Raw genomic sequence first — 12,782 nt, forward strand, 5'->3', positions numbered from 1 at the left:
CACAGGGATTGTCTCTCTCTCACACACACACAGGGATTGTCTCTCTCTCACACACACAGGGATTGTCTCTCTCACACACACACACAGGGATTCTCTCTCTCTCTCTCATACACACACACACACAGTGATTGTCTCTCTCTCTCACACACACACAGGGATTGTCTCTCTCTCACACACACACACATACATACACACATAGGGATTCTCTCTCTCACACACACACACACACACACACAGGGATTCTTTCTCTCTCTCACACACACACACAGGGATTCTCTCTCTCGCACACACACATACACACACACGCACAGGGGCTCTCTCTCTCTCACACACACACACAGGGATTCTCTCTCTCTCACACACACACACAGGTATTCTCCATCTCTCACACACACAGGGGCTCTCACACACACAGAGGGATTGTCTCTCTCTCTCACACACAGGGATTCTCTCTCTCTCACACACACATACACAGGGATTCTCTCTCTCACACACACACAGACACACACACAGGGATTCTCTCTCTCTCTCACTCACACACACACAGGGATTCCCTCTCTCTCTCACACACACACACAGGGATTCTCTCTCTCTCATACACACACATACACAGGGATTGTCTCTCTCTCACACACACACAGGGATTGTCTCTCTCTCTCACACACATACATACACACATAGGGATTCTCTCTCTCACACACACACAGGGATTCTCTCTCTCTCTCACACACACACACACACATAGGGATTCTTTCTCTCTCTCACACACAAACACACACAGGGGCTCACTCTCTCACACACACACACACAGGGGCTCTCTCTCACACACACACACACACATAGGGATTCTCTCTCACACAAACACACACAGGGGCTCTCTCTCACACACACACAGGGATTCTCTCTCTCACACACACACACAGGGATTCTCTTTCTCTCTTCCCCCCACCCCCACACACACAGGGATTCTCTCTCTCTCTCTCTCTCTCTCTCACACACACACACAGAGATTCTCTCTCTCTCTCTCACACACACACACACACACACACAGAGTGATTCTCTCTCTCTCTCTCACACACACACAGGGATTCTCTCTCACACACACACAGGGATTCTCTCTCACACACACACAGGGATTCTCTCTCTCTCTCTCTCTCTCTCTCTCTCACACACACACACAGGGATTCTCTCTCTCACACACACACACAGGGATTCTCTCTCACACACACACAAACACAGAGGGATTCTCTCTCTCACACACACATACAGGGGCTCTCACACACACAGGGATTGTGTGTCTCTCTCTCTCACACACACACAGGTATTCTCCATCTCACACACACAGCGGCTCTCACACACACAGAGGGATTGTCTCTCTCTCTCTCTCACACACAGGGATTCTCTCTCTCTCACACACACACATACACAGGGATTCCCTCTCACACACACACACAGGGATTGTCTCTCTCTCACACACAGGGATTCTCTCTCTCACACACACACATACAGGGATTCTCTCTCTCTCACACACACACACAGGGGCTCTCTCTCTCACACACACACACACACACAGGGATTCTCTCTCACACACTCACACACACACAGGGTTTCTCTCTTTCTCTCACACACACACACACACATTCTCTCTCACTCACACACACACACACACACACACAGGGATTCTCTCTCTCTCTCCCCCCACACACACACAGGGGCTCTCTCACACACACAGGGATTGTCTCTCTCTCACACACACAGGTATTCTCTCTCTCTCTCACACACACAGGGATTCTCTCTCCCCCCCTCCCCACAGACACACACACACACACAGGGATTGTCTCTCTCTCTCACACACACACACAGGGATTGTCTCTCTCTCTCACACACACACACAGGGATTGTCTCTCTCTCTCTTTCACACACACACAGGGGCTCTCCCTCACACACACACACACACAGGGGCTCTCTCTCTCTCTCACACACACAGAGGGATTCTCTCTGACACACACACACACACACACAGGGATTCTCTCTCTCTCACACACACACACACAGAGGGATTCTCTCTCTCTCTCACACACACACACACAGGGATTGTCTCTCTCTCACACACACACAGGGGCTCTCTCTCTCACACACACAGGGATTGTCTCTCTCTCACACACACACACAGGGGCTCTCTCTCTCTCTCACACACACACACACACAGAGGGATTCTCTCTGACACACACACACACACACAGGGGCTCTCTCTCTCACACACACAGGGATTCTCTCTCTCACACGCACACACAGGGATTCTCTCTCACACACACACACACAGGGTTTCTCTCTCTCTCTCACACACACACACACATTCTCTCTCACACACACACACAGGGGCTCTCACACACACACAGGGATTCTCTCTCTCTCTCCCCTCACACACACACAGGGGCTCTCTCACACACACAGGGATTGTCTCTCTCACACACACACACACACACACACTCGCACAAGTATTCTCTCTCTCTCTCACACACAGGGATTCTCTCTCCCCCCCTCCCCACAGACACACACACACACAGGGATTGTCTCTCTCTCTCTCACACACACACACAGAGGGATTCTCTCTCTCTCACACACACACACAGGGGCTCTCACACACACACACAGAGATTGTCTCTCTCTCACACACACACACAGGGGCTCTCTCTCTCACACACAGGGATTCTCTCTCACACACACACACACAGGGATTCTCTCTCTCACAAACACACACACAGGGATTCTCTCTCTCACACACACACACACACAGGGATTCCCTCTCTCACACACTCACACACACACACAGGGTTTCTCTCTCTCTCACACACACACACAGAGGGATTCTCTCTCTCTCACACACACACACAGGGGCTCTCACACACACACACAGAGATTGTCTCTCTCTCACACACACACACAGGGATTCTCTCTCACACACACACACACAGGGATTCTCTCTCTCACAAACACACACACAGGGATTCTCTCTCTCACACACACACACACACAGGGATTCCCTCTCTCACACACTCACACACACACACAGGGTTTCTCTCTCTCTCACACACACACATTCTCTCTCACTCACACACACACACAGGTATTCTCTCTCTCTCTCACACACACAGGGATTCTCTCTCCCCCCCCCCCCCCCACAGACACACACAGACACACACACAGGGATTCTCTCTCTCTCTCACACACACACACACACACAGGGATTCTCTCTCTCTCTCACACACATACACAGACACACACACACACAGAGGGATTCTCTCACACACAGACACAGGGATTCTCTCTCTCACACACACACACAGGGATTCTCTCTCTCTCACACACACACAGGGATTCTCTCACACACACACACACACACACAGGGATTCTCTCTCTCACACACACACACAGGGATTCTCTCTCTCTCTCTTGCACACACACAGGGGCTCTCTCTATCTCTCACACAAACATGCTCAGGTAGTCTCAATTACAGAGAGGGACAGACCGGGAGAATGAGGAGGAGAGACGCACAGGTACCATACAGACGAATACAGAGGGTCTCCAAAATACCATAACAGAACAGAATTAGACCATATGGCCCATCGAGTCTGCTGTCATTTCATCATGGCTGATATACCCACCTCCCCCCCCCCCACCCGTATTCCTTCATGCCCTGACTAATCCAGAGTCCATCAATCTCTGCCTTAAATACAGGAAAAAACTTACCCCCACAGCTGCCTGTGGCAACAAATTCCACAGATTCACCACTCTCCGACTGAAGAAATTTCTCCTCATCTCCATTCTAAAAGGACACCCCTCTAGTCTGAGGTTGTGTCTGCTGGTCTCAGACTCTCCCTCCATGGGAAACATCCTCTTCACTCTATCAGGTCTTTCACCATTCGACAGGCTTCAATGAGGGCACCCTCATTCTTCTGAGGCCTAGCGAATACAGGCCCAGAGCCTTTAGCCCTTTAATCCTGGAATCATTTTCGTGAACCTCCTTTGAACCCTCTCCAGTGTCAGCACATCCTTTCTAAGATAAGGGGCCCAAATCCGTTCATAATTCTCCAAGTGAGGCCGTATAAAGTCTCAACATTACATCCTTATTTTCATATTCTAGTCCTATCGAAATGAGTGCTAACATCAGATTCGCCTTCCTCACCACAGACACAACCTAAGAATTAGGGAATCCTGCACAAGGACTCCCAAGTCCCTTTGCACCTCAGTATTTTGTATGTTCTTTCCACTTAGAAACCAGACAACCATTTCATCTTTTCTACTAAGGTGACTATCCATACACTTCCCAACACTGTATTCTATCAGCCATTTCTCTGCCCATTCTCCTAATCTGTCTAAGTCTTTCTGCAGCCTCTCTACTTCCTCAACACTCCCGGCCCCTCCACCTAAGCTCATCCCGTCTGCAAACTTTGCGACAAGGCCATCGATTCCATCGTGCGTACCTGGAACCGGTCCTGCCCGGTGGCCCTCCACAGCTCGTCCATAGCCAGCACGTAGAAGCACTCACTGAAGATGGTTCGCTGGACCTTGACCGCTCGTCCGTCCCGGCTGACGCAGAACGCCCGCTTCCGGCCCTCGCCAAAGGCCGCCGAGTGGCGTATCAGGAACTCCCCGCCTGAGGGAGGGAACCGACAGCCCCACACACCCGACATGTCAGTTGGCAAACGGTGGGAGGGGCGGCGAGGAGAGGAGGGAGCGCGGTGCCGCAGGAGGGACGGTGAGGGGGGAGCGCAGAGCTTGAGGAGGGGCAACAAGGGCGACCCACCCTACCTCGGGGTAAACTCTACCATTGGGAAACTGGGCAGAGAAGTGGCAGATGGAATATAGTGTTGGGAAGTGGTCGGTCATGCATTTTGATAAAAGGAATAACGGTGTGAACTATTTTCCGAAACATGGAGCAAAATTAGAAACCTGAGGCGCAGGGTTGCCTGAAGGCTAATTTTCAGGTTGAGCCTGTGGCGAGGAAGGCAAATGCAACGTTAGCATTCATGTCGAGAGGATTACAATATAAAAACAAGGATGTAGTGCTAAGGCTTTCTCAAGCACCGGGGAGGCCTCAGTTGGAGGATTAAGAGCAGTTTTGGGCCCCTTATCTAAGAAAGGACGTGCTGACGTTGGAGAGGGGTTTGGAGGAGGACCACGAGCTTTATCCCGGGAACGAAAGGCTTCACGTTTCAGGCATGCTTGACGGCTCTGAACTTGCTGGAGTTTAGAAGAACGAGGGGGAGGGCATGTCATTGAAACCTTTCGAATTCTGAAAGGCCTGGACAGAGTGGATCTGAACAGGATGTTCCCGATAGTGGGGAGAGTCGAGGACCAGAGGACAGAACCACAAGGACATCCCTTTCGAACGGAGAGGAAGAGGAATTACTTCAGCCAAAGGGTGGTGAATCCGTGAAATTCATCGTCACAGACAGCTTATGGAGGCCAAGTCATGGGGTATATTTAAAGTATAGATTGACAGCCTCTTGATTAGTCGGGGTGTCAACAGGCACAGGGAGAAGGCAGGAGAATGGGGTCGAGACGGATAGTAAATCAGCCATGTTGGAATGACAGAGCAGACTCGATGGGCTGAATGGCTTCACTCTGGCCCCACGTCTTACGGTCTTACCAGCTGCCGCTGCATCCAGCAACTCCTGTCGGTGAAAGCGAGGAACTTTCCGGTAGAGCCGGCAGTAAGTCCAGACCTGTGGAGGGAGAGCGACGGGGACAAGTTTTACGCATCACAAGACCCCCGCTAGAATACATCTTTGTAACATGGGAGCGCCCAGGGGAAACCCACATGGTCACGAGGAGAGCGGACAGACGCCGTACAAACAGCGGCCGGAATCGCAGCCCGATCCAGCAGGCTCGTAAATGTACAACATGGAACTGCACGGGCCCTTTGGCCCTGGTAACACTCGAAAGTCGAGCTGACCCTTCCTTCCCACGTAACCCTTAAGTTTCCTTTCATCCACGTGCCTATCTAAAAGTCTCTTAAATGCCCCTAAAGTACCTCCCACCACCACCACCCCTGGCAGGACTTTCCACACACCCACCACTCTTAGTGTAAAAAAACTTATCTCCAACATTCCCCCTATACTTTCCTCCAGTCAGTTTAAACTTATACCTCTCGTGTTAAACTTTTCCCAAACTTATTTTGGAACATACACTCAATGGCCGCGTCACTCGGTCCCTCCTACGCGTAATACGGTGGCCACTGCGTTAACGTCTGTGGTTTTCTGCTGCTGTCGCCCGCCTATTTCAAGGTTCAACATGTTGCATGGTCGCAGAAGTTCTTCACTGTTGTAACGTGTGGTTATTTGAGTTACTGTCGCCTTCCTGTCAGCTGAACCGGTCTGGCCATTCTCCTCCGACCTCTCTCATCAACAGGGCATTCTCACCCACAGAACTCCGCTCATTGGATTTTTTTTTTTGCTTCTCGCACCATTCTCTGCAAACTCTCGAGACGGTTGTGGGTGAAGATCCCAGGAGATCAGCAGTTTCTGAGAGACTCAAAGTTCAAAGTACATTTGTTATCACAGTATGTACATGCAACCTTGAGACTCGTCGCCCAATAGGCAGCCGGAAAACACAGAAACCCAATAGAGCCCGTTATAGTAAAATCTGAGAAAAAACAATAAACGCGAGGGAATAGCGTTCTCGGACCCTCAGCTCAGCGCAGGGCCGTGCAGCAAGCTAAACCGGCCCGTCGCTCGCCTCAGACCCCTACAATCCGGCCCGGTAGCTAACTCGCCGTCCAAACGTCTCCCGTACGCTCTGGGGCTTGGATGCCGTCACTTTGACTCGGCCCGTCCTCGACCTTCCCAATTCGGCACGGCGCTTCAATCCTCTCCGTCACCCCGCCTGGCACCAACGTTCACTCCGCGGCCAAAGCCACCGAGATCCCGTTTCTTCCCCGTTCCTGATGTTCGGTCTGAACGGCAACTGAACCTCTTGGCCACGTCTGCGCCCTCTTATGCATTGAGTTGCTGCCCCGTGATTGGCTGATTTGATATTTGCATTAACACGTCTCCAGTAAAGTCACCGCTGAGTGCACGGTGAAACTCTCACAGCATACCTCCCCGCCAAGCCGCCAGCTTGTCCTCCTTCCTCTCCATTCTGCAACACACCCCCTTCTTCCCCCTCCCTTCCCGGTCCTGATGGCGGGTCTCGGCCCGAAACGCCAGCTGTCCATTCCCCTCTGTCGGCGCTGCCCGGCCAGCTGAGTTTCTCCAGCGTTTCGTAAGCGTGTTACTCTGGACGCGGGACCTCTTGAGTTTGGGAAGGACGTGCTTGTGATCGAGGGAGTGCGGAGGAGGTTCACCGGGAGAAGTGGCACGCCTCTCCTGTGAGCGAAAGTCGCCGAGACCCTTTGCCGAGGGTGCCGGTCCGAAACGTCGGCGGTTTATTCGCTTCCATCGGGGCCCCCTGACCTGCTCAGTCCCTCCAGACAGTTGTGGCAGTCGTTCTGGATCTCCAGCATCTCGAGCAGGCAGATACAGACCACCCGCACAATATAAACCGTGCACAAATCATCGAAGACACCGAAGAAGGGAAAGGGTGTGTAAAATTAAACATCCATGCAGAACAAAGAACTAGGCCCTTCAGCCCATCGAGTCTGCTCTGCCATTCCATCATGGCAGGTTTATTATCCCCCTCAACCTTCTCCCCATAATCCTTAAACCAATCAAGAGCACGTCACTCTCTGCCTTCACATCCCGTGAACTCCAGGGTTGAACCACTCTTCGGCTGAAGAAATTCCTCCTCGTCTCTGTTCCTTCTATTTTGAGGCTGTGCCCTCTGGTCCCAGACTCCCTCGCTATCGGAAACATCCTCTCCATGTCCACTCTATCTGGGCCTTTCAGTATTCGATCGGTTTCAGTGAGATCTCTCCCCCGCCCCCTCCCCCACCACCAACCCCACCCATTCTTCTGAACTCCAGGGAGCCATCAAACACTCCTCACACGTTAACCCTTTCATTCCTGGGATCACCCCCATAAACCTCTGAACCCCCTTCAATGCCAGCACATCCGTACTTAGATCAGGGACCCAAAGTCTCCCACGAGACTCTGATTGCAGTCTGATCAATCCCCCGTGAAGCCTCAGCAACGACGGAAAAGGTAGTGAATTCAGCTCACGGGTAAAGGCCTCCGAACCGTGGACCACGTCGACACGAAACACTGTGGGAGGGGAGCAGCGTCCATCCTCAGGAATCCCAGCTCGATTCCAGCTGCTGCCATCACGGAGAAGGTCCAGGAGCCTCAGGACCCACAGCACCAGGTTCAACACCAGTTACCACCCTCAACCAAAGGGGATAACTACACAGAGTTGTCCCCATAACCAATGACCTCACTTTAAGGACTCTTTATTTTGTTCTCTCACATTCTCAGTGTTTATTACTATTTATTTCTATTTGCATCTGCACCGTTTGTTGTCTTCAGGCTGATCTTTCACTGATCCTGTTACAGTTACCACTCTGTAGATTAGCTGAGCCTGCCCGCAGGGAGATACTCTCAGGGTTGTCTGTGATGATGTACAGGTACTGTCATAAAATTTACGTTGAACTTTGAGCGCTATGTCCTTGCTTTGAAACCCTACTCCTCTGGAAATGAATGCTAACGTGCCATTTGCCTTCCTTATCACCGACTCAACCTGCAAGTTAGGAGAATCTGCACGAGGACTCCCAAGCCCCTTGCAGCTCGGGTTTCTGAATTTGCTCCACTTGGAAAGCAGCCCGCGTCTTAATTCCTTCTACCAAAGTGCATGACCATACACTTCCCTGCCAGTTCTTTGCCCATTCTCCTAACCTCTGCTTCTGGAGCAGCACCTGCCCCTCCAGCTATTGCACGATTGAATACCTTCCCTTTTCAGACGTTCTGCGTATGTCGAGCCTGTGAACTCCTCTTTAACCCTGTGCGGTGCTGGACGTGGCCTCACAAAAACAACAAACTCAGCTCTGAAAACGAGGAGCGAGCAGGGAGATCTGAAAAGGCCGCCAAGGTTATTGTCGGACTGGAGACGGCGCGGACAAGGTGGAGGGGGCGGGTACCCAGTGACTGGTCCAGGCTTTGATGCCAGCTGTTTGCTCACCTGTCTTCCCTGCAGCCAGATGTACTTTAACTCATCGTAGACGGAACCATCGCGACTCAGACACGTGAAAAAGCCCCTGCGAGGTAAAGGTCTTGAAAGATCAGGGACGCCATCCTTCCCACCCTGCCAACCCCCTCACGGGGCACCCTCCTCGCTGCCCCAGTCCTTTCCACCTTGCCGCCCCTCCCACAGAGATCCCTCTCCCTCCTCGCTGCCCCAGTCCTTTCCACCTTGCCGCCCCTCCCACAGAGATCCCTCTCCCTCCTCGCTGCCCCAGTCCTTTCCACCTTGTCGCCCTCCCACAGATCCCTCTCCCTCCTCGCTGCCCCAGTCCTTTCCACCTTGTCGCCCCTCCCACAGAGATCCCTCTTCCTCCTCGCTGCCCCAGTCCTTTCCACCTTGTCGCCCCTCCCACAGAGATCCCTCTCCCTCCTCGCTGCCCCAGTCCTTTCCACCTTGTCGCCCTCCCACAGATCCCTCTCCCTCCTCGCTGCCCCAGTCCTTTCCACCTTGTCGCCCCTCCCACAGATCCCTCTCCCTCCTCGCTGCCCCAGTCCTTTCCACCTTGTCGCCCTCCCACAGATCCTCTCCCTCCTCGCTGCCCCAGTCCTTTCCACCTTGTCGCCCCTCCCACAGAGATCCCTCTCCCTCCTCGCTGCCCCAGTCCTTTCCACCTTGTCGCCCTCCCACAGATCCCTCTCCCTCCTCGCTGCCACCTCCAATGGCACTCACCCTCATGGCACTCCCTCTGTCCCTCCCACAGTGATTCCTCCCTTGCAACCCCCTCACAGTGCTCTCCCTCTCCACTGCCCCCTCTTCCTCCCTTGTCTCCCTCCTATGGCAATCCCCACTGCCCCCTCGTACTCTCCAACTCCCTCACTACCCCTCCCACAGAGCTCTCTCCCTCACTGTCCCTTCCCAAGGGGCTCACTCTCTCCCTCATTATCCCCTCCCCAAGGGGCTCCATCTTTCCTTTGCCGCCCCTCCTCCTCCCTCGCCCCACCCTGACGCCGTGGACCCCTCACCCGAACTCCTGGTCGTGGGAAAACTTCAGCCAGAAGTCGACGGTCCGGTCGAGCTCCTTGCGGATCTTATCCCGGAAACGTTCGAGCTCCTCCCGCGACATCCCTGCAGACAAGACAGATGGGGAAGGTGAAGTGGTCAGCCAGGGGTGGGGAGGGGGGCAAACCAGGGACGCTCCCTCTCTGCCCCACACCACTTCCAGCCCCGCCCTCGTCCCATGCATTTCCGTCCTCACATCACTCACACATGACACACACTTTCAGTCCAAAGTCCCACTTCCCTCAGACTCTGCCATCCGCTCCCTCAGTTCGACCCCCCTTCCATTTTCCTTTAATACACCCCTTCACCCAAACCTGCATCCCCCATCACATTCCTCTCACCCTCCCTTCCGTTTCCACTCTCCTTCTCCCCTTTGCCCTCCACCCTCCCCTTCCCACTACCCCCTCAAACGCTTCTCTCACCTCTCCCCTCCCTTTCCCCCTCTCCAGCCTCTTCTCCTTCTCTTCCCCATACCCTCCCTTCAAACCCATCCCCCTCACTTACCTCCCTCTCTTTGATGCCCATTCCCCGTCCTCTTTTCCCTTCAACACCCCTCCCCCTCCCATTCTCCCCTCCTCTCCCCCTTATTCCCTTCTCCCGCTCCCCTCATCCCCCTCCGCCCTCACACAACCTTTTCTCACTCTGCTCTGTTCACTCACTCCCGGTCCCGAGCGTCCAGTCAGCTGCTCGGTCCCCAGCCGCGCCTGCGCACTCGCTTCCCGGGTGGGGCGGCGGCGTGACGTCACCGCGTCCCCGCAATTTCAAATCCGGATCCGTCCCTTCAGACCGTCCGACCCTACCCTACCTATCCTCCTCCCCTCCCCTCGACACACACCCCTCACTGCGCCCCCTCCTCTCCCTCCGACACTATCCCCCTCTCCTCCCCTCCCTCCGCCCCTCCTCCCCTCCCGTCACTCAGCCCCTCTCCTCCCCTCGACACACACCCCTCACTGCGCCCCCCTCCTCTCCCTCCGACACTATCCCCCTCTCCTCCCCTCGCCCCTCCTCCCCTCCCGTCACTCAGCCCCTCTCCTCCCCTCGACACACACCCCTCACTGCGCCCCCCTCCTCTCCCTCCGACACTATCCCCCTCTCCTCCCCTCCCTCCGCCCCTCCTCCCCTCCCGTCACTCAGCCCCTCTCCTCCCCTCGACACACACCCCTCACTGCGCCCCCCTCCTCTCCCTCCGACACTCTCCCCTCACTCCTCCCCTCCCCTCGACACACACCCCTCACTGCGCCCCCCTCCTCTCCCTCCGACACTATCCCCCTCTCCTCCCCTCGCCCCTCCTCCCCTCCCGTCACTCAGCCCCTCTCCTCCCCTCGACACACACCCCTCACTGCGCCCCCCTCCTCTCCCTCCGACACTATCCCCCTCTCCTCCCCTCCCTCCGCCCCTCCTCCCCTCCCGTCACTCAGCCCCTCTCCTCCCCTCGACACACACCCCTCACTGCGCCCCCCTCCTCTCCCTCCGACACTATCCCCCTCTCCTCCCCTCCCTCCGCCCCTCCTCCCCTCCCGTCACTCAGCCCCTCTCCTCCCCTCGACACACACCCCTCACTGCGCCCCCCTCCTCTCCCTCCGACACTCTCCCCTCACTCCTCCCCTCCCCTCGACACACACCCCTCACTGCGCCCCCCTCCTCTCCCTCCGACACTATCCCCCTCTCCTCCCCTCGCCCCTCCTCCCCTCCCGTCACTCAGCCCCTCTCCTCCCCTCGACACACACCCCTCACTGCGCCCCCCTCCTCTCCCTCCGACACTATCCCCCTCTCCTCCCCTCCCTCCGCCCCTCCTCCCCTCCCGTCACTCAGCCCCTCTCCTCCCCTCGACACACACCCCTCACTGCGCCCCCCTCCTCTCCCTCCGACACTCTCCCCTCACTCCTCCCCTCCCCTCGACACACACCCCTCACTGCGCCCCCCTCCTCTCCCTCCGACACTATCCCCCTCTCCTCCCCTCCCTCCGCCCCTCCTCCCCTCCCGTCACTCAGCCCCTCTCCTCCCCTCCCTCCGACACACTCCCCCTCTCCTCCCCTCCCGTCACTCAGCCTCTCTCCTCCCCTCGACACACACCCCTCACTGCGCCCCCCTCCTCTCCCTCCGACACTATCCCCCTCTCCTCCCCTCCCTCCGCCCCTCCTCCCCTCCCGTCACTCGGCCCCTCTCCTCCCCTCGACACACACCCCTCACTGCGCCCCCCTCCTCTCCCTCCGACACTCTCCCCTCACTCCGCCCCTCTCCTCCCCTCCCTCCTCCCTTCCCGTCACTCAGCCTCTCTCCTCCCCTCGACACACACCCCTCACTGCGCCCCCCTCCTCTCCCTCCGACACTCTCCCCTCACTCCTCCCCTCCCCTCGACACACACCCCTCACTGCGCCCCCCTCCTCTCCCTCCGACACTATCCCCCTCTCCTCCCCTCCCTCCGCCCCTCCTCCCCTCCCGTCACTCAGCCCCTCTCCTCCCCTCCCTCCGACACACTCCCCCTCTCCTCCCCTCCCGTCACTCAGCCTCTCTCCTCCCCTCGACACACACCCCTCACTGCGCCCCCCTCCTCTCCCTCCGACACTATCCCCCTCTCCTCCCCTCCCTCCGCCCCTCCTCCCCTC

General features: G+C 55.9%; 1 protein-coding gene across 3 annotated transcripts; it reads right to left on the reverse strand.

The window, feature by feature from the left end:
- Positions 1-4,432: 4,432 nt before the first annotated feature.
- On the reverse strand, positions 4,433-10,933 carry LOC132387745 (N-acylglucosamine 2-epimerase-like). 3 transcript variants are annotated; one of them, XM_059960107.1, is made up of 5 exons: positions 10,836-10,933; positions 10,140-10,242; positions 9,115-9,190; positions 5,654-5,729; positions 4,433-4,657 (listed from the first exon to the last, which is right to left on the reverse strand). In XM_059960107.1, exons 2-5 carry the CDS (start codon positions 10,238-10,240, stop codon positions 4,434-4,436), a joined length of 477 nt encoding a protein of 158 aa, XP_059816090.1. In that variant the 5' UTR covers positions 10,241-10,242; positions 10,836-10,933; the 3' UTR covers position 4,433. The 3 variants fall into 3 exon arrangements, with proteins under 3 accessions (XP_059816090.1, XP_059816089.1, XP_059816091.1); XM_059960106.1 differs by having other exon boundaries at positions 10,808-10,930; XM_059960108.1 differs by having other exon boundaries at positions 10,818-10,879.
- Between the last annotated feature and the right edge of the window lie 1,849 nt (positions 10,934-12,782).

This window comes from Hypanus sabinus, unplaced genomic scaffold, assembly GCF_030144855.1.
Source record: "Hypanus sabinus isolate sHypSab1 unplaced genomic scaffold, sHypSab1.hap1 scaffold_2169, whole genome shotgun sequence".
Classification (NCBI taxonomy): domain Eukaryota; kingdom Metazoa; phylum Chordata; class Chondrichthyes; order Myliobatiformes; family Dasyatidae; genus Hypanus; species Hypanus sabinus.

Excerpts from the sequence above, each read along its gene's own strand:
- LOC132387745 (XM_059960107.1), bottom strand. The coding sequence starts at position 10,240 with ATGTCGCGGGAGGAGCTCGAACGTTTCCGGGATAAGATCCGCAAGGAG. Across the intron at positions 5,730-9,114 it reads TCTGGCTGCAGGGAAGACAG|GTCTGGACTTACTGCCGGCT; the intron begins GTGAGCAAACAG and ends CTCCCTCCACAG. Across the intron at positions 4,658-5,653 it reads GCTGGATGCAGCGGCAGCTG|GCGGGGAGTTCCTGATACGC; the intron begins GTAAGACCGTAA and ends TCCCTCCCTCAG.